The 26,678-nt window shown below is 36.2% G+C and overlaps 1 protein-coding gene across 5 annotated transcripts in view; it reads right to left on the bottom strand.

Moving 5' to 3' along the window:
* Nucleotides 1-1,290: 1,290 nt before the first annotated feature.
* lrp2a (low density lipoprotein receptor-related protein 2a) overlaps nucleotides 1,291-26,678 on the bottom strand; it is a 112,569-nt gene continuing 87,181 nt past the window's right edge. For all 5 annotated transcript variants that reach the window (XM_059500591.1, XM_059500594.1, XM_059500595.1 and 2 more), the window contains 30 exons: nucleotides 25,018-25,313; nucleotides 23,104-23,770; nucleotides 21,999-22,169; nucleotides 20,773-20,996; nucleotides 19,098-19,275; nucleotides 18,779-18,975; nucleotides 17,441-17,686; nucleotides 17,164-17,292; nucleotides 15,468-15,587; nucleotides 13,607-13,723; nucleotides 13,249-13,365; nucleotides 12,726-12,863; nucleotides 11,834-11,956; nucleotides 11,592-11,720; nucleotides 11,311-11,442; nucleotides 10,437-10,568; nucleotides 10,160-10,303; nucleotides 9,702-9,867; nucleotides 9,460-9,588; nucleotides 8,336-8,556; nucleotides 8,081-8,260; nucleotides 7,035-7,154; nucleotides 6,727-6,817; nucleotides 5,430-5,497; nucleotides 5,035-5,152; nucleotides 4,269-4,395; nucleotides 3,321-3,428; nucleotides 3,086-3,202; nucleotides 2,727-2,798; nucleotides 1,291-1,779 (listed from right to left, as the gene is read on the bottom strand). In XM_059500591.1, coding sequence (XP_059356574.1) covers nucleotides 1,609-1,779; nucleotides 2,727-2,798; nucleotides 3,086-3,202; nucleotides 3,321-3,428; nucleotides 4,269-4,395; nucleotides 5,035-5,152; nucleotides 5,430-5,497; nucleotides 6,727-6,817; nucleotides 7,035-7,154; nucleotides 8,081-8,260; nucleotides 8,336-8,556; nucleotides 9,460-9,588; nucleotides 9,702-9,867; nucleotides 10,160-10,303; nucleotides 10,437-10,568; nucleotides 11,311-11,442; nucleotides 11,592-11,720; nucleotides 11,834-11,956; nucleotides 12,726-12,863; nucleotides 13,249-13,365; nucleotides 13,607-13,723; nucleotides 15,468-15,587; nucleotides 17,164-17,292; nucleotides 17,441-17,686; nucleotides 18,779-18,975; nucleotides 19,098-19,275; nucleotides 20,773-20,996; nucleotides 21,999-22,169; nucleotides 23,104-23,770; nucleotides 25,018-25,313 — 4,948 coding nt within the window. In that variant the 3' untranslated portion in view covers nucleotides 1,291-1,608. The remainder of the gene's footprint in view (nucleotides 1,780-2,726; nucleotides 2,799-3,085; nucleotides 3,203-3,320; nucleotides 3,429-4,268; nucleotides 4,396-5,034; nucleotides 5,153-5,429; nucleotides 5,498-6,726; nucleotides 6,818-7,034; nucleotides 7,155-8,080; nucleotides 8,261-8,335; nucleotides 8,557-9,459; nucleotides 9,589-9,701; nucleotides 9,868-10,159; nucleotides 10,304-10,436; nucleotides 10,569-11,310; nucleotides 11,443-11,591; nucleotides 11,721-11,833; nucleotides 11,957-12,725; nucleotides 12,864-13,248; nucleotides 13,366-13,606; nucleotides 13,724-15,467; nucleotides 15,588-17,163; nucleotides 17,293-17,440; nucleotides 17,687-18,778; nucleotides 18,976-19,097; nucleotides 19,276-20,772; nucleotides 20,997-21,998; nucleotides 22,170-23,103; nucleotides 23,771-25,017; nucleotides 25,314-26,678) is intronic.

Raw genomic sequence — 26,678 nt, 5'->3', positions numbered from 1 at the left:
ATATATATATATGTGTGTGTGTGTGTGTGTGTGTGTGTGTCTGTTGTACATCAAAAAGCCATTTTTTATAAAACAAATTTATTAGATTTTTCACAGCAGCATTAATTTGTTTCCAGTTCCTTTCTACAGTAACATAATCAACATGTCAAGATGAATAAATTCGTAATATACATATTTTTTTATATTCAAAATCATTTAAAATATAATGACTTCACAGCCCATGCACTTCATCAGAAGGGAAATTATGTATGAAAAGCCCTTGAAACGAGATAATCACATGCACATAAACTGGGGAATTTCAAGTATTATTTCAATATATAAAACAGGAGTGGTGTGTCTTCTACTTCTAATAAAATGTGTTTACAGCAGAATATGTAACTGCATTATCATACTTTCAGACTTTCTGTAGTGAGAGTCCCTTTCTCTGCATGGCATATTTGGAGTAGTTCACCATTTTTGTAATTATTTCATCATCCTGATGTCATTTGAAACCCATATGCTGTTATTTTGAGGAAAATAAGCAGATCTTTATCATGCAATTTAGTGTCAGTTCCTTAAATTTATTGTACAACTTAATGTAAATGTAAATAATGACCTTTTTTAAAATTTTTGGGCAAACTATTCCTTTAATAGCTCTCAGTGGATCTGCACATGATTGATATCTCAGACATAATGTGATGCTTTTGCTCTTTTTCTTGAATCTGGCCACTCCACAATTGAGGTATAAGTACGATAGTGATGCATATGCACTGTTTTCTCAGTGGTGAAAACTTTAAAAGAATAGCTCACCTAAAAATGAAAAATTGCACTGGAGGAAGCATTATTATGGATTGTGAACTGGTATTTTAGCTGGAAAGTTAAAAACACCTTAATGATGGCTTTGTTTCTTACAAACAAAGCCATCATTGTTCTTGTAAACACACAGCTTTTTGATGTTAATCGATGGACTGGAGTGTTGTGGATTATTGTGATGTTTTTATCAGACTCTCATTCTGACGGCACCCATTCACTGCCATTGGTGAGCAAGTGATGGAATGCTACATTTCTCCAAATCTGTTCTGATGAAGAAACTAACTCATCTACATCTTTGATGTCCTGAGGATGAACTGTAATTTTTGGGTGAACTATTCCTTTACAAATAATCCGATCATATGTCAAAGTCTCAGCTGGCTCTCAAAGCACTTTTACTCAGTATTGCTGGCATAGGGGTGTGTGTGTGTGTGTGTGTGTGTGTGTGTGCGCGTGTGTGCGTGTGTGCGAATCTCTGGGAATAAGTAATAATCAATTTTATCAAACAAAATCTTTTCAATTTACAAATGTACAAAATATTCATAACATTCTCCTTCAGCAGCATCAGTGCAAAGATATACAAATATGACGTCACAATAATAAAAAAAAGAATCATACAACATGAATTGGCATACAAAGTATCAGAAGGCAATGTCTCTTTTCTGTAGGCTATACAAACATTTCATTTATTCTCATCTATACTTTTTTTGTTTGTGTTTCAAAAATAATCTTAAATTGATTTCTGTCATATGCAGGCTGCTTATAAAAATAGATTCTGTGCAAAGGGAGTTTTTCTTTGTACTTTCCCGTGTGTGGTGGTCATATTTCACTGTCCTCTTTAACCAGGTTGGCCGTGTCTGTAAAGGTGTCCTCCGTCGGTGAATAGGCGCTCAGTTTCTCTCGTTTCTGGGGTTTGGGAGGAGGAACGAAAGGAGACGGCTGTGATGAAGAGCTGGTGTCTGCAGCTCCACGCATCTGCTCATCCTGCATCTGACACATGCGCATCATTCTCACATTAACACCCATATTCTGGGTAAAACTTTATTCTGGAAATAACTTTTACATGCTTTACAGCAATGGGAATATTCTTGTCCACATGCGTTTCATTTCTCCTGTGGAAATGCTGGTGATGGTTTATTACGATACATTTTAGTGACAAAATCAAATAAAATCGGCAGTGTTATTTTAGTATTATTGATATGCTATTAGAAATAGAACGTTTTTTTTTTTTATTAGATTTTCTGTTTTCATTTTAACTCCCAAGTTTCAGTAATTTTAGTTTATTTATTTTTTTTGTTTAGTTTATTTATTTATGAGAACTTAATTTTTAAAATTTAAAATTACTATGGCGAAAACTGAAATACAGCTGAATAGAAACTAAAAAAAAAAATCATTTTTACAAAATTACCAAAACCTAACCTAAAATTAAATTTAAAACTAAATAAAAACTAATTTAAAATATTAATAAATGCTATAACAGTATATAAAAAAGGATTTTATATTTTAGCCAGCTTTATTTAAAGTCATTTTGTTTATTGTTTTTATTTTTAGCTAACGATAATAACTCTGAAGAGTATAATCAACTACTATATATATATATATATATATATATATATATATATATATATATATATATATACACATGTATGAGTTGTGCTCCTTTGTTAATATTTATCTATTAAAGATAGATTTGTTCTGACTTATATACTAATTTTGATAAATTCTATAAACTTGGCATTGTGTACTATGAATATTTTGACAATATTTGTAAATCACTTTTGATAAATGAGTCTGCTTAAACAAAATGCAAACATAATACTTGTGTTTCCTTGATCGCTTGACTTTCTACTATTGGCTGTTTCTTCTTTCACTCAATATTACTTTTGTTTAGACAAGTGAAGTTATAAATCAATGTTAGCATAGTCAGGTCTACTCACCTCTGAATATGTAGGGTTTTCAAATGTTGTGCTTGGCTTCAGTTTTCTTTTAAAGAAACCCCATTTGGACTCCTGCAAGACAAGACAATAAAATAAAATAAAGAAAAATAAAAAACAAATATTAAATTAAATTAAATTAAATTAAATTAAATTAAATTAAATTAAATTAAATTAAATTAAATTAAATTAAATTAAATTAAATTAAATTAAATTAAATTAAATTAAATTAAATTAAATTAAATTAAATTAAAAATAAATAAATAAATAAATAACATATAAAATAAAATAAACATGGACGCATAATGGAGAAACAACAGAAATAATGACTGAATTGTGGACAAATGTTCAGAAGTTCCCACCTCTGTGGTTGTTAGCTCTGCAGGTCTGCTCTTCACCTCCACTGCCTGTTCATGAGCGTTAAACACAGGGTTTGAGAAGTTATTCTCCACCTGGTCACCGCTGACGTTCACAGTGACCTGTATGAAGCACAGAAACACAAAACTCAGCACATGACCCGCTCAGGTCGAACATGTTTTATTGATACCATTAGCAATGTCTAGAAGGTTATGAAATGCTTTCGAGAAGGAAATATACCTGTGTAGCGTGTATTACAGCTGGATCGCTGGATGGGCCGGCTGCAGTCGAGTACAGAGGATTCTCAAATGTGATTGGCTGCCTGCCAGAATCTGCGAAATTCTCATCCTAATAATAAAAACCAGAGAATCCAGATGAGACACAAACCAATGCTTCAACAAACAGCTAGCTAGCTAGAATGAAATCAATGAGGTGACTGAAATCTGAGATTATTAGCAAAGAACTGTTTACTCGGCAACATTTTGGGGTTGGTAAGATTTTTTTTTACTGTTCCTAAATGACTCTTTTGCTCACAGAGGCTGCATTTGTTCGATCAAAAACACAATAAAAACAGTAATATTGTAAAGTATTATTGCAATTTAAAATAATTGTTTTCTATGTAAATATATTTTAAAATGTAACTTATTCTTGTGATGCAAAAGCTGAACTTCAGCTTCATTACTCCAGTCTTCAGTGTCACATGATCTTCAGAAATCACTCTAATATGCTGATTTGCTGCTCAACAAACATTTCATTATTATCAATATTGTGCTGATTCATATTTTGGTGGAAACTGTGATGAATAGAATGTTCAAAAGAACAGCATTTATAAAATTATAAATGTATAACTTTATAAACTTCTTGTCACTTTTGATCAAATTAATGCATCATTTTTTTATAAAACATGTGAATGATAGAGTAAGTGTTCATTTAATTATCGCCACTGTCTCATTTGAAAAACTCATATTAGTGGACCACTACTTTTAACATCTTAATTAGACCATTGTGATTAATGATAGACAGAATCCCATTAGAAACTAGTGCAAAAGATGTAACATTAACACTGCGGCCAAAAGGTCAACCAGGGATTTTATGCCTCAATGATAAGCCAAGATAAATGTGCTGAGTGCCCTTAACAATCCAGGAGGCAGAAGTTACTGTTAAATCGAGACAAAAGAGGACATTTACCAGCTGCATGGCCCTGTCGATGAACGACACTCCCAGAGTCTGAGGCTCCAGGTCCATCGTCACATTGTCCCCTGAATGAAACGACACTCCGTTCCCTGTGTCTGCCGACTTGACCAGGCTGCTCAGACTGAGAGAACCAGACAAACAGCAGCAGCACATGAGAATCATACCAACTCAAACTCAATATATGGAATTTCCACAAAGAAAAGTTCAATTTAATGAATTGTTTCACATAAATATAGCGACCTGATCATTAAAGAACTTGAAAAACACATTATTGTAAGACACATGATTTTTTAAGATAAAAAGTTGTTCCTGTTCAGTCTGTTAATAAATATCATGTTCTTGATATTAAGCTGTTTCTGTGAGTCTTTAAAATGGACTCCTCCTCATCCCAGTAAGATGATGCGGCCGCTCGGATGCAACAATATTCCAATCAATCCCTGTGGCCTGTAACTTCTTCAATCTGGGACATTTACATACGCAATAAAGGCCCACTCTCAAAATATTATAACCTTCATTTCTACTATTGAAATTATCGAAACATTTAGACTTTATTCTCATAATATTGCGACTTTATTCTTGAAGTATTTTGACTTTATCCTTGAAACATTTCGACTTTATTCTCATAATATCTGTGTACTCATATATTCATTGACGCACTAAAAGCACAATAAGACTTGCTGCTTAAACTAAAAGTCATAAAATATGAAGTCATACAATGTGAATTCATATAGCTGAACTGTAGGCAGTTTTTGTGTTGTACCTGGGTAGTTTAGGCATTGACGGGATGAGAGAGCCGGTGCGCTTGTAGTTGAGGAAAACTCCCACAACCAGAGCTCCAGTGATCAGAATAATTACCACGGCTAACAGGACGGTCACAGCTACACACACACACACACACACACACACACACACACACACACACACACACACACACACACACACACACACACACACACACACACACACACACACACACACACAGTATGTAAGACAGATAAATGCAGTCTCATTAGTATTCATTTGAAATTAACTGCGTAACAAACGGATAGAGTAATTAGAGTTGATAAATAACAGCATCACATGTTACAAACCGTGAGTAAATGTATTTACAATGAAAGAGTTGTATAAATAATGAACAAGGAAGGGTTTGTTTACCTGTTCCTGCAGGAGCAGCTCTAGACCGCCCCATTTCACAGAAACTACCCGAGTAACCGTATGGACACCTGAGGAGCATAAACACTGAACCGTTACAGACAATCTACAGTACGGCTTTGACAAGAATTATTCTTTCTACAAACTGATACTTACTGCATATTTTTAGATTTTCATGATGATTGTCATTTGTGTTCACGCAGTCATACTGTATTTGTGACTATTGTATTTATTGCATTTATATGTTGCAGAAGTTCAGGAGTCATATGAATTTGAAATTGCAATATTTATCGAATTATAAAAAAAAAAATATTTAAGTAATAAATTAAATGATGTATTTTTATATTAAATATCAGTCAATTATCACTAAATAAAGAGGTTTTGCGTATGACAGATTATGTTTATAATTGAAATTGATCTATCTATCTATCTATCTATCTATCTATCTATCTATCTATCTATCTATCTATCTATCTATCTATCTATCTATCTATCTATATATACACACACAGAGTCAGGTCCATATATATTTGGACACTGACACAATTGTCACAGTTTTGGCTATGTATGCCACCAGAATAGAATTAAAATGAATCAGTCAAGATTAAATTGAAGAGCAGACTTTAAGCTTTAATTCTAGCGGTTGAACAAGAATATTGTCACACCTTAAGGATCTTTAGTTTGCTTTCTCTTCTCGTGTTTTCTGATCTAGTTTTGTCTTCCCTTAATTTAGCAATTGGTTCAGGTGTGTTTTATTAATTATCCTCATTTGTCTCAGTAGTTAAGTTCAAGTCTGTTCAGTTTGTCTTTGTCCGGTCTTGTTGATGTGTACGTGTTTCAAGCCTTCCTTGTGTGGATTACCTTCATGTCGATTTATTAAAGACTGTTTAATGTAATGCAATAACTTCTACATTTAATGTATAAGTGAGTCAACTGTCTATTTACTTATAGTCCCTTGAAAAAGGGTGGCGATACATATGAAAGAGCTGTAATTCCTTAACCTTTTCTCCAATTGTGATGATAAATGCCCTCAAATTAAAGTTCAGAGTGTTCACTTAAAGCACATATTCATTATATAACTGTAACTTTAATATGTTTTGATCAACAGCAAAAATAATAAAAATTGTGTTAGTGTCTAAATACATATGGACCTGATTCTATATATATATTTATATATAGCTGTGCAGCAAGTTTTCTTAGAACACATATAACAAAATATGAATGAAAATTCCTCATGATATAAGCCTTTTAAATAACTAGCGAAGCGGCTATGATGCTCTACACTAGTGTTCACACTCACTTGCACTTCGGCAGGCCTCCCTCATCAGTGTAGCATGTTCCTCCATTCATGCATCTGCATGCAAGTGGCATGGACACCTCTGCCTCAATGGCTGCAAGTGCGAGGCAATGCAACACAGTCACAGTGCAATCACATCACAAGTCAAACACTCACTTTCTTCACAATATCTGAGCACTGAAGCCAAAACATCACATGACAATAATGAAAGCATCATGCAGGAGTAATGTTCTGAAATGTATTGATGGGATGCAATGGAGCCAATCAGCTCATCTCAAACTAACAGCAGTAGGTTTGTGTTCATCTCTTACCGGCATCGCATTCATTCTTGTTGAAGGTGAGCAGTGGGGAGCCCTGCGGACAGGCACAGGTGTATCCACCCGGCCGCAGCAAACACAGGTGACTGCAGACACCCTGACAGGGGTTCAGCACTGCAAGAGAATATGAAGAGTCATTTACTATTACTATTACAGGAATTATCTTCAGCTAAAAGAAACGCGGTGAAAAAGAACAGAAGAACTGTGTTTTTACACAGTTGCACTTGGGTATAAAGACAAATGCAAAAACACTATATATACTGTATGTTAATTAGCACGTAACTTAATGATCACAGGCATTTGCATCCTTTTGTGCAGATACAAGATGTTATGTATCTAAGTTATCTAATTTAAATCATAGGATGTGTCATAGAACTTGCATTAGTTTATGGGCATAAAGTCACTCAGCTTTAACCTCAGGCAGCTATTCCTTTATAGATGCTTCTTTTTTAATAACATTGCTGCGTCATAATCATAATCTAACAGTGTTCTTCTAATCATGTTTTCATATACATGTTTTCATGTCTTTTTTATTTTATTTTTAACATACATTTACATAACAGCCCAGATATTTTAATTATCTCCATGACGGCTAAATAGGGAAAACACTTCATTAATATGACGAACTGCACCTCTAAATACATGTTAGATGGAAACATTGTGTATTATGATTAATTCGATGTATTTTAATAGTTTGACAAATGCAGTTCAGTTGGTGACTGTTCAATAGGTAATAATCCTTTGCATGAATGTTGCATTTATCAGTATATATTGTAATAAATATCTGAGACATTATTGTTGTATCTAAATGTATTAGTCTTTATAGAGTGAAAGTAAAAAGAGAAAATGGGAGAAGCAGATGGACAAAACAGCCAAATGACATAAAGTTAAAGAGGGGTTCAACTGAGCTATGCACGTACGTTTTAATCACTACAGATCATTATATGTTAATTTCTCAGGTAATATTAATTGTATGACCTATTTCAGATGTGGCCGGAATTACAACAGCAGTGGTTTCATAAACATATCCCGTGTCTCACCTGAGTGGTTGTGTCGGTGCTGCTGGTAGATGCGTACTTGAGTCAGCCAGGGGTTTATAGTCAACACCTTCACCTTGTCTCCTTTCCCGAACTTATCTTTTTTCCACACTTCTCCCTTCTCTTTAGTCGTCCAGTACACGTGTCCCTCGAACACATCCAGACTGTAGGGGTGACCGATGTCTGCAATGACAACAAACGTGAGAACATCGGCCAGTCAAAAGCTGTTTTCACAGATGTAATGCTCTGACGTCTCACCTCCTGATATGATCATTTGACGGTCTGTTCCGTCCGCTTTCATTGACTCAATGATGTTTTCTTTGGAGTCGCACCAGTAGATGCGGTTTTCATTCAGGTAGTCTAAAGCTAGACCAGTGGGCCAGCCCAGATCTTCATCTAACAGCACCTCTCTGTGCTGCCCATCCATCCACGCCGTCTCAATCTTGGGCTTCCTGCCCCAGTCGGTCCAGAACATCTTACTATAACATACACACACAAAATAATCATCATTAATGACAAAAACTGCAGTTTTGAAAAATCGGGCATCCAACATTTTATGATCAATACATTTTCAATTATATTACAATTGGTGTGTGATTATTAGACAAGATTTTATTTAGTGCTTAAGATTAAAAAAAATATATATATATATTAGATGTATTTATTTTATTACCAGGACTTTTCCACACATAAAAGTTATAACTTTAAAACGTTCATGACCATGCTTCCCTCAGGAATGTCCATTAATTATGTTTAAATCCCAAATGAAAAAATAAATAAAAATACACATCATATAATGTATATATATATATCAAACGATTAATCATGATTAATCGCATCTAAAATAAAAGTTTTTGTTTACATAATATATGCGTGTATTATGTATATTTATTATGTAAATATAAATACACACTCATACAGCATATATTTTTCAAATATTTACATGTATATATTTATATTCATATAATTTATATCATATTTAAATATAATATATACACAACATCTTTTATTAAATATATACATGCATGTGTGCGTATTTACATATACATAATAAATATACACAGTTCACACACATATATTATGTAAACAAAAACTGTTATTTTAGATGTGATTAATCGCAATTAATCATTTGTCAGCACTAATATATATATATATATATATATATATATATATATATTTTTTTTTTTTATTATTTCTTTACTCACAAATCTCTACACAAGCTCAATACATGAGCGATATCTACCCAAAATACTATTTTATAAGATGTATTTATTTAATTTTCATGACTTTCCCAGACCTAAAAATCACAAATTTAAAAATGTCATTACTTTATAGTAAATATATAGTTTCGTTCATATTCTCATACATTTTCATATTCTTACCCTAGACCAGGATTGACCACAATAGCGGCTGGCTGATCAAGATCACTGTGAATCAACCACTTTCTGTAACGTCCATCCAGTTTTGACACTTCGATTCTATTAGTCCCAGCATCTGTCCAGTAAATGTGGCTGATGGAAAAGTTAAAATGCATAGCAGAAGGGATGTTTATTTCTCTGGAACTGTCCCAGTTGGAGAATCTGCATCAGAGCTCATGTAAAGTATAGAGAAGCATGACACATACCCTCCGATCCAGTCCACAGCGATGCCATCAGGACTGGAGATGTATCTGAGGTTCAGGTCCACCTCTTTCACAGGATTATTTCCATGGTCATCAAACGTGGTCATGTAGGCCCTCTTAATCGCACCGAACTCTGAGCCTCGTCCCAACACTGTCCAGTACACTATACCTGACAAATCATTTCCAAATATGCTTCAGTGTGCATTCATAACCAGATTACAGAAACACAACAATACAGTGCAACAGTGATCGTGTTTTCATAAACCTAGGTTGGTTTGGTAAGGACTTCAAAAAAAATTTCAAAATATTCAAAAGAAATCCTGTAATAGTATATACAGGATACTAAAATAACACTGGCTTTGCCTTATTCTGCTTTAAATTGTGTTTCCCTGTGCTGCATCTGCATCAAAACATTTAGCATATGTCATATTAGATGGGATATCCCATGGATATTGTCTTACTTAGACCGAGGCCCTCTGGGTCCCACAGGTAATCCAGTGCCTGAATGTGCTCTGCATTATCCACATAATCAGAGTACTGCGCTGACGAGAGGTTAAAGCGGCGGATCCGCACATTATCAGGCAATAACAAGACAGGAGGATTTCCTGTGGGGAAAACAGTTGTTGTCACTGAAAGGTGAGTAGTGTGCATCTATGACTTCTAAAGGAGCGCTCATATTTAGCAATGTTTGTCGAAGGTAAAAAAGAGAATAAATGATTTCAGATTGAAAAGCTTTACCCTCAGCAGCGCATTCGACTCCCAGCTGCTCTCCCACTGATCGAAACCCGTCAGCGCAGAAACACTCATAACTGCCCTTAGTGTTCCTGCACAGCTGTGGACACGTCCCGTAAACCTCACACTCGTTCACATCTGCAGACGGCCAGAAAACAGCTCACATTATACATACAGGAAGCATTTCAACTTCTGATGGTGTGCCAGTGTTGTCTCTAAGTTGTGTGCAGGCATAGCTGCACACTTCTTGTGTTGCTTTCATGCAGACAGAAAAAAGTCCAGGCCAAGGACAGAATGAAAAACTAACTGATCGTTTTCTGTAGCACTGCTTTATAGCGGAATCAAATTTGTTTTGTGATCGAGAAACTTTCCAACATCAGCACTGTCAATGAACTGAATTGAACCCGGATTTATTATGATTAATTCAAAATATTAATACAAACTATAATATTATCTCAGTGGTACTAATAAAACAGTGAACTGACTTGAGCTAATTAATCATGCTACTGTATCTGCTGAGCTGCTTATAGATGAATCGAATTAGTTTTATAACTGATGAACTTTGCAACACTAGCTACGTTTACATGTAACCAAATAATCCGCTGGTAATTGGACTGATGGCTCAATCAGACTGAAATGGCTTCATGTAAACATCTTAATCGATCCCACTGAGCTCCTAAACTCTTGATTGGATTGAGTACGGAAACTTGAAAGTACTGCACATGGTCTATGACAGAAATGGCGTAATGACGCAAGAGACGTGGAACGAGCTGTTGTTTTTGTAGAATGAAGTTCCTGTCTGGCTATAAGCCTGTCTTCTAATAAAGAAGTAAATACTGAGGTTTTCTAATGAATACAGTTTTCAGACGACACCACAAACCATCGCAGTTGTTCTTGTCCTCCGGGTTAGGTTTATATCCAGGTCTACAGGAACAAATGAAGCCTCCGGCTGACAGATCTGTGCAGTTATGCTCACACAGATTCTCACTGCATGTGCGTCCATGGCCGTAGTCTAACAGAGACAGAAGAAGAAATGTTACAAAGATGTGCAGGCAATAGGATCTAGACCTTTTTTGGACAGTTTCTGGAGCTTTCTCCTCTTTTGTTTATGCAAGAAAGAAAATAAAGGAATATGAGGGGGAGTGAATGAGCAAAACTCACAGCAGCCGAGTTCATCGCTCTGGTCTTCACAGTCGTCATAGTCGTCGCATGCGTACTGCAGAGGAATGCACTGACCGTTCCCACATTTATACTCGTCTTCAGTGCAGGGCCCATGTGTGGGAGTCACACCTGAGGAGTCATTCACACAAAACATGGCATTTTACTAGTTTCAATTTAGGGAATGAAAAGGGTTTCATAGGTAAATCGTGTATTTGGTTATCAATCTATTGGCGGTCACTCACAATGCTCCGGCCTCTCGTCGGTTCCATCACCGCAGTCATCTATCGAGTTGCAGAGCTCGTGACTGTAGATGCAGCGGGTGTTATCACAGCGGAAACGAAACGGAGGATCACATGAGATGTCCACTGAGGAGACAAGAAACATGACGGTTGAGCACTTTGTTACACATCATCCTTATTGCGTTATATAACTGATATACTATAAAAATTATATTAGAAAAAGAAAGTTTAGAGAGATAGTCGGGCTGTACGATATACCGCATTTTGGTCAGGATCACGACTTCTGCTTCTGCAGTATTTAACAATTGGTTATTTATGCTGGAAATGTTTAATTTTAGTATGCCACTTGCATTGTCTTGCATTGGTAACGAGCCTCCACAAGCTATTATGGCTGTGGTTGCCAGATTTCAATAGATTAAATCCCCCAATCTGAGCGTTTCTTTGAATAGATACATTTTTCAATTCAATTCAAGTTTATTAAATATTTCTGATGTTTGCTGTGACTAAATCTGCTATCTGACCAGCGGTGCCAGGTCTGCGAAACAAAAACATTCTAACTACTAATTGAACTGCTTTTTGGTGGTTTTTCTTTCCTGTCCCCTCCATTGAAATCATAGGAGGAACGTTTAACCCGTGGACTAAAAACAGCCCACTGCTACAGTGAAAACGTAGCCCAATTTTGCAGAAAAACCACAGACTAGGCAACATTGGAGTTAACTTTCTCTTGTGATTACGTGAAAGTGCAATAATTCTAATTAAATGTAAAGAAAAAAATATAATAAAGGTTTACCTTAGATAGATAGATAGATAGATAGATAGATAGATAGATAGATAGATAGATAGATAGATAGATAGATAGATAGATAGATAGATAGATAGATAGATAGATTCTCACAGCAGAGATGCAGTTCTTCATCTGAATTGTCCCCGCAGTCATTATCTCCGTCACATATCCAGTGCTGCTGCACACACAAGTGGTTCTTGCACTCGAACAGAAAGGGTGGACAGTACGTGCTGTTTGGGTAGCGTGTGGCTGAAATATACACACACACGGCTCAAAGTCAACTTTCTCAATACATGATGAAGGTGCATTCAAGCATTCAGTTGGAAACACACCCATGACTTTGGTACTGCTAGTGCTGTTTCAACTACTGGCTGCTCAAAATGATCCTGATCGTATTGTGAACATTTCATCTGTGCATATATATATATAAAAATAAAAAAAGGTTTGTCTTCATAGTCTTTAATCAAAATGTCAAATTCCTTGATATTCCTTATTAAGTTTGCATGATGATGGGAACAGTCGCACAACCCTTTTTGACTCTAGAGGGCGCTGCAATACAACTCAGCTGTCTTCTGGTTACATTTCAGAATTTAAATAGATTAAAAAAAAGAAAAAAACATGGCAGCAGACTCACGACAGGAGCTTTCATCGGTGAAGTCGAGACAGTCAGCGTTGCCGTCACATTTAAAGCGCTCAGAGATGCAGTGGCCGCTACCGCACTGGAAGTAACCCGGGTGACAGGTCCGCAGCTCTGAAACACATTCAGCCACAATCTCTCAATACGCCACGGAGAATGGATTATGCACACTTCCTGTAAGTCATTCACAAGGTATCCTGGCACACAATTGCATTGAGATATCACCCACTGAGGACCAATCCGTAATAAAAAAGACAGTATTAAGCTGTTGAACATGTTGGCAAGTGCCACAGCTCTCTCCATCCCTCTTTTACTAGTCTGTCCTTTCTGCTGTCTCTTCTTTTCTCTCACTCACCGCAGTCTCTTTCATCAGAGTTGTCCTCGCAGTCGTTGTCATGATCACAAACCCAGCGGTCAGGAATGCAGTGCAGGTTGTCACAGCGGTACTCGCTCTCTGTACACGGACGAGGGGCTGCGGAGGCATAGGAAGAGTGCATCAGCCGCTTGTCTACATTTAACCAACACTTAAAAAAAAATACTGCAATCAGAATTCAAAAGTACATTTTTGTGAACAGAAGTGACCAAAATACAGCCGACACAGCACCTGAACAGTTTTACTAAAACACAAGGGCAGTGATTAGTCTGCGCTTCACTGTGCACAAGACTAGAGGTTTATGTGATGAGATACAGCTTGCTCTTCAAGGCCATTTTTGGGAGGTGAGTTCATAGCTGGACTCATCAGGGGAGTGACCCGCGCTCAACACCCCTACAGCTCTTCTGCAGGGAGGAGAAAAGTGCTGAAAAAATCAGCGCTTCTTTCAACATTCAGCTCCGAGGTTCAGCGCAGACCATTTGTCAACCTTTCACACCTCACAGCACCTTGTCTGCCATCACGTCATCTCCTCCATACTCTCTATCCAATTTGTTCCTCTCAATCTCTTCATCTTTGTCTTTACTGTTACTCTAAATATACAGGTGTCTTTCTCTCTTATTAAGGGAACAGTTCATCCAGGAATAATGCATTCACCCTCATGTCATTTTAAAACCAGAGAAAGTGAAATGTTAAAGAATAACCAAGCCAATCTATTTCAATGACAAAAAAAGCAGAATAAAGTTTTTTTTTTTTTTTTTTTTTTTTTGTATAGTATATGTATGTGACCCTGGACCACAAAACCAGTCATAAGGGTAATTTTTTTATGAAACTGAGATTTATACATAACCTGAAAGCTGAATAAATAAGCTAATTAATAAATAAGCTACAATATTTGAGATACAATTAAAAAATCTGGAACCTGAGGGTAAAAAAAAAAAAAATTCTAAATATTGAGAACATCTTCTTTAAAGTTGTCCAAATTAAATTCTTAGCAATGCATATTACTAATCAATAATTAAGTTTTTATATATTTATATGGAAAGTAGGAAATTTACAAAATGTCTTCATGGAACATGATCTTTAGTTAATATTCTAATGATTTTTGGCATGAAAGAAAGTAATTTTATAACCCATACAATGTATTGTTGGATATTGCTACATATACTATACCAGTGCGATTAATGACTGGTTTTGTGGTTCAGTTTTATTCCAATTCTTCAGAAGCCATTCATTAGATAAAGCCAACTCATTAGGTTTATCTAATGAGTAAATCAAAATTTAAAGAAATAGATCACCCAAAAATTACAATTCTCAAAACCTGTATGAGTTTCTTTCTTCTGTTGAACATAAAAGAAGATATTTTGTGTTAGTAACCAAATAGTTGCTGAACCCTACTGACTTCCTTACTATGGAAAAAATACTACGAAAAAGTCAATGGAGACAAAAAAAAACTGTTTGGTTACCCAAATTCTTCATATTCATTTGTGTTCAGCAGAAGAGAGAAAGTCATACAGGTTTGGAACAACTTGAGGGTGAGTTAATAATTTTTGGGTGAACTATCCCATCAAATCAGTATTCACAAAATATCTCGTCCTGTATGTATCATTGGTTCATACATGTAACAAGCATTAAAAACATCATATTTGATTTAAGAGCTACATGAGAGCTGACCATTTATCATATTTATTTGGAGTTTATTTGCTCCAGTCCTTTTAATTAACATTTTTATTTCATTGAACCACACAAAGGTGAGTAAGTAATGACTAATACTGAACTATCTCTCTGGTTTGTTGTGATTGTATATTGAACCGACTGAAGCCGAGAGGTCATGGCTGTTACTCACTGCAGTTGTGTTCGTCAGATCCATCGCCGCAGTCATTGTCTCCATCGCAGCGCCAGCGCAGGGGGATGCACTGGTGGTTATCACAGCGGAAATCACCCGCCGGCTCACAGGTCAACTCCTCTGCAAACACAACACAGACACACACAAGCTAACGCTAAACAGAACGGAAGTGAACGTATTTATGAAGGTAAATGCACGATTTTTAAAGACCTTTATAAGAACAAGTAAAGAAAGTTTAAAGAACAAATGGAAGGGGATCAAAATGAGTATATGATTAAAACAAAAACAGAAAAAATAACTAGTTTCTGTATCCTACTGTCAGAAATTTGTTCTTGTTTTAAGCATAAACACACTTGAGTTTGTTAGATTTCTCAGACATCAAACTTCATATCATTTTTGCATCTCAAGTATGAATCCCGATTTCAAAATGTTTAGGTATTTGTATACAACATACTGGGCAAGAGGTTCATTTTTTGTATTGCAATGCAACATTTAATGCCATGACTTTAAGACTTTGTGCTCTGAATTAATTTGTTGAAGGGCGAACTAACTTAAAAAAAAAACAGATGTCTAACTGAGAGTGAGAAGGAAAAGAGGTGAGATAGAATGAGATGAGGGTGAAAAAAGAGACAAGAAGAGGTCAAATGAGAGGACTGAAGAGGAAAACATAAGAAAGCAGAATAAGTGCAATGAGAAGAGATGATGAGAAAACGAGACAAAGTGAGGTGAAATGAGACAAGAGGAGAAGAAAATTAAGAGGAAGGAGAAAATTAGTGTATAAGAAGTAACAAGGCCTAAAATATTTACATTATTGTGGACAGAGGAAAGGATAGGAGAGGAGGAGATGAACACACACAGACACACACACACACACACACACACACTGGTGCCTGACACGGACATAACTAACACACACATGAATCAGTGGTGTGGCCCCAGACAGGAGGAGGGGTCACCGAGGGCCCGTCCATCACACACAGACTGAACTAACACTCACTAATGATTTCAATCCATCATGACACACACACACACACACAACAAGCTTTACACAACATCAGTGATAATGGGAGCACTACAGACACGTCTTACTGAATCGGACTGAAATTTAAAGGTGGGGTAAATTGAAATCAGTTTTGTTTAAGCCAGCATGAAATGGAAACTCTGTCCGGTTTTGTAGCATTTTTCTGAGTGCAGTGGCTTATCGAACAAGAAAAAGAAAAAAATGCAGGGTGGGACTTACTTAATAATAATAATAATAATAAAAAATTAGAAAACTCCCAATTTCCAAACATATAAAAAAAATTCAAACATGTTTTTTATGCTAATATAAAAAACAAAACAAACAAAAAAAGCTGGACATGGCCAAAATGGATTTTTGCCGCATATTTTCAACAAATGGATTATTATACTGATTTACCCATTTTTATAAAAAAAATTCTAGCAATTTGTATTTTTTTGTTTATTTTTATGATATTACTTTACTATTTCTAATAAATATCTACATTTTTGTGTTGTAAGCATTGCCGTGTGAATAAAAACAGTTATGTAAAGTAAAGTTTTTACATTTTCAAGTTGTAAACAAGAATACAGTCATGTTAAGAAATCTTCAATAATTTTCATAATAATTTTACATTACATTTTTTAATCATTTTAATATTAATACTTTTACTATATTTCATTAATAATGATGTCTCACCACAGTTTTGTTCGTCGCTGTTGTCCCTGCAGTCGTTGTGTCCATTGCACACGGCCCACAGAGGAACACAGCGGTAGTTTGTCCTGCAGTTGAACTCTGTGTGATTGTCACATCTGTACGCCGGACCCACTGCAAACAGCATCCCACAGATGATTAACAACAACCAAAAATACTCAGAAAGGAGATTTAAGGTCACTCCGTATTGCATAACCTTTATTTAAACTAATGAAATAAGACAGATGCATTGTAACGGTGCAGTAATGAGTGGGCAGCTCACTGCATTCGTCGATGGGCTCGTCCGAGTTGTCTCCACAGTCATCGTCCACGTCACACTTCCAGCTCTGCGGGATGCAGCGGCCGTTCCTGCACTTGAACTGTCCGGGTCTGCAGGTCCTGCTGGAGCAGTGAGCGGGATCCTCGTCAGATCCGTCGCCGCAGTCGTTCTCCCCGTCGCACTGCCAGGCCTCAGAGATGCAGCGCTTGTTGGCACACTGCCACTGATGAGACTCACACTGATGTGTGGCTGAAGGGCAGAAGGGAGGAAGATGCATCTCCAAATACATGGCAACAGTTTCATTAAAAGCAAGTATCTGAATAGGAGGGTTATTATAGTTGACTAAAACTAAACCCATTAAAAAAACAGGTCACTAAAAATAAAATAAAATTAAATTAAATAAAACGTTAACTGATATAAAATAAAAAACGTTTTCAGATAGTTGCCGAGGCATCATTTTAATTTGTATTTACTTAATCTGATTTGCTAAAATAACTAAAAAAGAAATGAAAAAATAAATAAAAATTATACAGACAGATATAAATATATATATACAACCTTAAACTTAAACTAAAAAAAAAAAAACCTATACAACTATATGAAATAATAAAAAACTATATTTTTTTTAAATCAGTGTTTGATTTTTAAATAAATATTAAAGGTTAGAAATGAAATGCATATAAATATTACATGGAAAAACTAAAGCAAAACATTTGAAATTAAATAAGTTCAAGTATTACAATAAGAGCTATACCGAAATATTAAAATGCTGAAAAAGATCACATAAAATCACTAATATTTCAAATAAAAACCAAAAAGCTAATTAAAAAAAATTTATAAACAATATAATGGTATACAAATGATTTAAAACATTCAATACATCTCAGTTTGTAATATGAAATATGAAATGTTTGATTTAAAATATAAATATTAAATAAGAAATAAATAGTACATTATAAAATTTTTAACCTGGAAAAAAATTCAAATGGAAATCAGAAATGTTACCTTAGTACAAAAAAATAAAAATAAATTAAAGCTTAAGCAGACAGGTTTAAAAGAAAGACAAAGGAACATTTTCTTAAACTAAAATGAAAATTGAAAGTACAAAAACTTAACACTGTAGTTCATAAATTACACTGGCATCATCACTGAAAGTCTAGTTTTGGCATGTTTCCCTTTATATAATAAAATGTTTTAGCAAAAATGCATGTACTGCAAATACTGCTGTGTATTACAACATTTTATTATGGGGCTCAAACCTACAACTTTTCAGCATCATGCCCAGATTTTTAACCAGTAGGCCCTGAGACTGACATGATATATGCTAGTTTTTTTCCATACCACACAGCACAGCATCCTCGTCGGACCCATCGGGACAGTCCTGATTAGAGTTACACAGGAAGTGAGGGCTGGTGCAGTTTCCGTCATTACACTGGAACTGGCCCAGTCTGCAGTGCCGGACGGGACACGTGTAGGGTTCATCCGAACCGTCTCTGCAGTCCCGCTGACCGTCACACTTCCACCAGATGGGGATACAGCTTTAGGCACAGACAGATACAAGGTTCAGTTTCAGTTAGGATGCTTGCTCATAAGGCAGCTGTCTATGTAGTTAGTATACAGCAGGCATTGAAACAGAGTGTGCATGGACTGAGACACTAACCGTTCATTGTCTGCACATCTGTACTGTGTGCTGGAGCACATGGGCAGGCAGCGTGCGGCGCCCCCTATCTGCACGGTGAGGAAGTGATCAGGACACTCGCAGGTGAAACCCTGACCTCCGGCCCGCAGGAGACACAGGTGAGAACAGCCTCCGTTATTGACCGCACAGGGATTCGACACTACAGGAGAAAGATGAAGTGTTAAAGAGTCACAAACAAACAAACAAACAAAGTTTCAGGTCTGTTCTGAATCTGTCCTGAATTATGGACGCATAAATTCAAATAATAAAATGCAACTAATCTAAATCATATCATAACTATAAACTTAAAAGTAATGGATGACTAAGAATATTTAAGTGATTGTTTTCTAGGTATCTGTTTATTGTTTGAATTTTATATATATATATATAATGTTATATACAATTTTATAAACAATTTTATATAATGTTGTATATTATTCTAAGAAAAATACATTCAAAATATGGTAAATTTTAAAGTAATTTAAAAAAGTCTCCAAAATCTAACATTACATTTTCTTCAATGTTTTTTTAATAAAACATAAGAAAAATAAATAAATGCTAAAATAAATTTAAATGATAACTAATAATTCTAAGAATATTATAAATTAATATTTTTTTTTACGTTGCAAATTAAATTCCACAGTTTGATATGAAGACTTTGAAGGACACTTTATTTAATTATTTATGATATTAACAGAGAATAATCAGCATATAAAAAAGAATAACCTAATTTTAATTTTAAACATTGGAAATATTTCAGTGTTTGATTTTTAAGGAAAAATTCAATGTTTGGGATGCATTCTGGGTTAGCAATTAAAATAAATATTATTTAATATTTTTATAATCTAATTATTCTCTGTTATTTGTACAAAAGTAAATAAAATTCCCTTAAAATCAAAAACTGGAGTTTATTTAATGTTTAAAATGTATTCAGTGTTTGAAATAAAAATAAAAATAACAATTATCATATTATAAATACTGATTTATCTTATGATTACCCCTGTTATTCAACACTTTCTTAATAAATCTTTAGTAAATTGTTCTTATAATCAAAAACAAAAACTAATAATAAATAAATGCAAAAATATTGTAAAATAAATTCAAAACATAAGTAAGCGTATAATCATAGGAATGCGTTTAAGAATATTATAAATTAATAATTAACTTCATACAGGTTTGGTTTTTGATTTCAGATTTCAATGTTAAAATCTAAGAACATTTAACTTTTCTGCAAATAATCCCGAAAAATATTAAGAAAATTATCAATTAATATTTATTTCATTTCAACTTTTGAATAAAACTCATACATTTCTTTTTGGACAGCTTTATTAACTTTGATGCGATAAATGTGTGGTATTGAATCGAGTCGTTCTTGTGGTACAGACTATATCCTCTTACAAAGAACCAGAATGTGGCTCCACAACATGTAGGTGTAGCTCCTCTTTCTACAGAAAGCCACAGATAAAGAGTTTAAACTACCTGTCCTGGCCATTACAGCGATGATAAAGAGTTTAGTCTTTCCTGTGTCTGAGAAAGGACAGACTGTGTAAATATTGGCAGAGACCCTTAAGTGCCTCAGTGGACGTTTAAAGGAAGTGATAGCGATCTGACGTGATATAATGAGCGCCCCGCTTGGGTTACGCTGTCCTGGGCTCACCTATGGGCTGGCGGTAGGGATGGCACACGTGGATGTCGAATGGTCGGTGGGTGGTGTTGACGAGCGCTTCTCGTCCAGAGCCGTTGTATTTGTTGCCCTTCTCCACCGTGCGCGTGTTCCAGTCAGTCCAGTACACGCTTTCCTCGAACACCGTGATCGCGAAAGGATGCGGCAGGACTCCGTCGTACACAGTGTGCCTGTGATTCCCGTCCAGATCAGAGAATCTGAGGAGACAGAACCATCTTACAAATGTTTGACAGGTTCATTTTGGGTAAAAAAAAAATGCAGCTGAACAACATGCATAATTAGTCAAGACGCAGCATCTTTAAAATGGTAAAAACAATGTTAAAAAACAGTTGAATGATGCATGAGCAAATCTTCATTATTTTGGGATTTGTCAGCATATAATGATAAATGTGATTCATTTAATCAAATTGATCAATTTAATGTAGAGAAGGATACATGTGACCATGTCATAAGGGAGATTTGTAGATCATCTGAAAGTTTAATAAAAAAGCTTTCCATTGATGTATGGTTTGTTAGGATAGGACAATATTTGGTCGATATTTGAAAATTTTGAATCTGAAAAATTGCCTTTAAAGTTGTCCAAATGAAGATCTTAGCAATGCATATTACTAATCGAAAATTAAGTTTTGTTATATTTACGGTAGGAAGTTTACTAAATATCTTCATGTTTTTTGGCTATTGCTAAAAATATACCCTAGCGACTTAAGACTGGTTTTGTGCTCCAGGGTCAAAAATGCAAATAATGTAATGCTAACCATATAAACAACAACAACAAACAAACAAACAAAAAAACTGATAGACTGACTGTAAGAATATTCTGAATATTTCATTTAATTTTAAACAGTTTTCAGTGCTTGATGTGTGGAATTTACTCAGTGTTTGCCATTTAAAATAATATGAATTTATAATATTCTTAAGATTATTCTCTATTATTCATGTGAAAAGTAAAATCAAAGATATTGTTCAATGTTCTAACCCTTTTTCTAATATATTTTTCTTATTATTCATATAAAAGTTAAAAAATAAACAAGCACTCTCAGATTCCAGATTTTCAAATAGTTGTATCTTGACCAAATATTGTCCGATCCTAATAAACCATACATCAATGGAAAGCTTATTTATTCAATTTTTGAAAAACTGACACTTAAGACTGGTTTTGTGGTCCGGGGTCACATATGTCCTTAAAATCAAAATCTTACTCGATGTAGTTGAGGTGAGCATCAGACCAGTAAAGCTTGTCATTGGTGTAGTCAATAGTGAGACCGTTGGGCCACTCGATCTTAGTAGTAATGATGGCCGACTTGTTATTCCCATCCATCCCGACACGTCCAATGAAGGCTTTGTCTCCCCAGTCAGTCCAGTACACATATCTGCACAAAGATGACATCTGATATTAAAAAATAGAAGCTAAAACAAATTCCAACAACATAAAGACCACATATTGTACACCACTGTTTAAAAGTTTGAGGTCGCTAAGAGCTTATTCAGTTTTACAGGCTCTCCTGCTTACCAAGGCTACAATTATTTGACTAAAAATGCAGTAATATTATTAAAATTTATTACAATTTAAAATATTTGGATATACTGTAAAATGTATTTTTTTATGTGATGCAAAGCTGAATATTCAGCATCATTACTCCAGTCTTCAGTGTAATCATAAATCTGCATTTACTACACAGAGCCGTAGTTAACTGACAAGCTATGCAAAATCACGTTCATAATTGTAGACGATATAATCACACGATAATGAAATCTAAAAAATCGGTCTGTTTTTACTCATAACATCAGTCGAGTGTTTGAAATAAATTCTTCTGTGAGATCATGTGGCTTCTTACACAGAATAAGGCACGCAACATATTTCATAGTATTATAAGCAGTGATAAAGGCTGTGTCGTTTAGCATTGCATTATTAGTTTATTATAATAAAAATTCTAACCAGACGAACTTAGATAGATCATATATTGTCGTAGTCGTGTGTTTAATAGTCACGTTGAATCAATGAAATTAGGTAAATCTTCTGTATATTCAGCAAGCCTATAGGGATTTCCTGGGTTTCTTCTGTGAGGTGCATTTGGAGTTTCAGCGCGAGAGCGCCTTCTGGCCTTCGGATGGAGATTTACTACTGATCACAGAATCGTACTTCAATGAAAGTATGCATGGCAACTTCTGCCTAATCGCGATTTATCGTCTTTCGATTTAATTTCGATGAATCGTGCTGCAGCCCTAGGTTGGACAGTAAACGTGGTTCGTAGCAGCAAAGACACTGTGCGATGATCATGCTATATAAAAATCTGGTAAACTCACCCAAACTTTGGATGCAGAACGATGGCTCTTGGATTCTCGAAGCAGTATGTGTTATTAGCATCCACACAGTGATCTGCTAGCTTCCTCACAAACCGGCCCTCAAGCTCCGACACCTTCATGCAGTCGAGAAAGCTGTCGACCCAGTACAGCTTCCTCCCGACCCAGTCCACCGCCAGGCCCTCGCCATGCAAAATCCCATTGACCACCACCTCTCGTCCCGTCCCGTTAAAGAACATCCGCTCCAACACCCTCCGGCTCACGTCAATCCAGTACAAGCGTCTGTCCACCCGATCGAAGTCCAGCGCCACCACACTAGTGAGGCCCTGCAGGATGAGCGAGTAGGCCTCGCCGTCCGTCGACAGGTTGCGCAGATAGTAGCGGTTGCTGAAGATCAGGTAGGGGCTGATGTTGCTGTTTTGCCTGCAGCTGCGTCCGTCGGGTTCGCGGAGGAAGCCTGGAGCACACTTGCACACGTACGAGCCCATGGTGTTCTCGCATACCTGGCTGCACACACTGGGCGTGACCAAGCACTCGTCCACATCATCGCACGTTTCGTTGTCGGACATGAGGCGGAAACCGGGTCGACAGGTGCAGATGAAGCTGGTGGGAGTGTCGGTGCAGTTGTGGTCGCAGTGGTGCATGGATGGGTCTGTGCACTCATTGATGCCTGAGCCAATAAAACAGACAAATAATAAAAATGTTATATATATACCGTATTTTCCACACTATAAGGCGCACTTAATAGCCTTTAATTTTCTCAAAAAATGACACCTTATATATGGATCAAGGCACTCTGTCAAAATGTTGACATTCCCTTTAGCACAGCTCCATCTAGTGGATGCATGGGGAAGTCGTGGCCTAATGGTTAGAGAGTCGGACTCCCAATCGAAAGGTTGTGAGTTCGAGTCCCGGGCCGGCAGAAATTGTGGGTGGGGGGAGTGCATGTACAGTTCTCTCTCCACCTTCAATACCATGACTTAGGTGCCCTTGAGCAAGGCATCGAACCCCCAACTGCTCCCTGGGCGCCGCAGCATAAATGGCTGCCCACTGCTCTGGGTGTGTGTTCACAGTGTGTGTGTGTGTGTTCACTGCTCTGTGTGTGTGCACTTCAGATGGGTTAAATGCAGAGCACAAATTCTGAGTATGGGTCACCATACTTGGCTGAATGTCACTTTCATAACGCAAACACAGTCAAACGTTTGACTGCAGCATCTTCTATTCTATGCGCCTTATAATCCGGTGTGCCCTATATATGAAAACAGTTCTAAAATAAGCCATTCATTGAAAGTGCGCCTTATAATCCGGTGCGCCTTATAGTGCGGAAAATACGGCATATATAATTTTCATTTTATATTTAAGTTATATTATGAATATTCAATTTATCACTTTTTTATTTTATTTTATTTTTATTTTTTTTTCTAGCTGTAATAACCTTAATTTATTACTTGCATCACTTACATGAAAGAAATTTAAAAAAAATCAGTAATGCAATAATTTCACGATAAAATACATATGCTCACACTCTTTAGACATTTTCTTACATGTTTTTTATAGATGGCCTGATGTCCTCTACTAGTGCTCACATATACATTTCTATAAATGACAGTGAATACAGTGTTTGACTTGTATTGTGTCACTGAGCTTAAAAAATGATTAAATTCCACCATGCAATGATGCAAATGACTTTACTTTTATTAGAAATTCTAATGGATTTATAATTAAATTACTTGTAAAGGGGGTATTTTGGCATTATTTGCATGCATTGCATGTTTACACATATATAATAAATGTTACACAAATATACATGTGAAGCAAAATTACGTTCAATAGTAATTGAAAAACACACTTAAGTACAGCACCAAAGTACAAATACAGACCACAGCATGTCAAGTTGTCAGATGATGCAGTGCTTACCACAGCCTTTCTCATCACTGTTGTCGTTGCAGTCGTCGTTCCGGTCACACACCTCGCTGAGAGGTATGCAGTTTCCGTTGTCACACCGGAAGTTTCCGGGAGGGCAGGTGGGTGCTGGAGTCCTGCACAGGTGATCCAGCTCGTCGGATTCATCCCCACAGTCGTTGTCCCCATCACAGACGAAATCCTGAGAGACGCAGCGGCCGTTCTGACAGGTGAACTGATGCTGTTGGCACGGCTGATAGGTGCAGCCCTGTTCATCACTGCTGTCCCCACAATCATTACGACGGTCACATCTAACAGCGGGGAATTATGGGAGAAATTGCCAAACAACAATCAATCACCAAAACAACATTTTGTATAAACACTGCAAATTGATTTAGAATTGTATTTATAAAGTTATGAACATATAAAAAGTAGTGCTGTCTTTCATAAATAAAAATGGAAATAATACATTTATAAATAACTTAAAATAATAAAAATCATTAAAAATAAAAGTATTACAATTATTAAATTGAAATGAAAATAAAACAATATAATACATTATATAATAAAATATGATAAATTATTAAATTAAATATATTCAATACAATGCATTATACAATATACAGAATGGACAAATAATAGAATGCATTTATTATTATTATTATTATTATTATTATTATTATTATTATTACTTACAGTTTAATATTATGTAATTTCACCCTGTTTCATAAATAAAAATTATTAAAATATATTTTTAACTATTTAAAAAATTACAACTGCAATTATACAATACATTTTCTATATGTATAATAATAGTAATAATAATAATAAAAATAATAACTTATTGTCACGGTTGGTAAACCGTGATCTCTGGGTTTTGCACTTTGTGGGTGAAGTCTGTGTGTTACGTGTCAGCACTGATTAGTCTTTGTTAATTGTCATCAGCAACACCTGTCACTCATTACTCATCCCTATATATTGGCTTGTCTAGCGTCTTGTGTTCGTGAGAGCGTTGTTTCATGTTTGTAACCTATGCCTTGCTTGTGTGTTTCTGCGTTGGATGTCCGTGTCTCCCCGGAACCCCGTCCACTCTACGCAACCCACCACCAAGCAACACCACTTACCTTCGGCTCGCTTCCCCGCAGTTCCTGTGTCACCCTCTCCTGCTGCCAACTCACCTCCGCCTTCCAGATTCGTCATTCCTAACCACCATCTTGGACTGTGCATTCCTCCCAGCGTTATTTGTGTCTCAGTTTTGTATTGTCTCATTGTCTTCATCAAATCTCATTAATCTGGCACTTGCTTCCTGCCACTCCTTCACCCAGTCGTTACAGAACGCTCTCACCAAACATGGAAGCAGCGAGCACCACTTCACTGTCTGAATTCATTCACCACAGCGTCAACCGCATGGATCAGCAGCAGGAGAGCATCGTGAACACCGGACGCGTGATCCAAGCGCTGGTGACACAGGTGTCCGAGCTCACCCAGCGGCTTCATCAACTCACCTCTCCCACTGCGCCCATCGCACCGCCTGCGCCGCCAGTCCCCCGGGAGACCTCCCAGGACCACTTCCAGCCAGAGCCGCAACTTCCGGCGCCAGAGAGTTACTCTGGTGAGCCAAACTTTTGCAAGACTTTCCTTAACAAATGTTCCATGCATTTTGCATTGCAGCCCCG

This window comes from Carassius carassius, chromosome 19 (genome assembly GCF_963082965.1).
Source record: "Carassius carassius chromosome 19, fCarCar2.1, whole genome shotgun sequence".
Taxonomy (NCBI): domain Eukaryota; kingdom Metazoa; phylum Chordata; class Actinopteri; order Cypriniformes; family Cyprinidae; genus Carassius; species Carassius carassius.
Note: the sequence above shows the minus strand (reverse complement) of the source record. Positions and strands in the feature narration are given on the sequence as shown.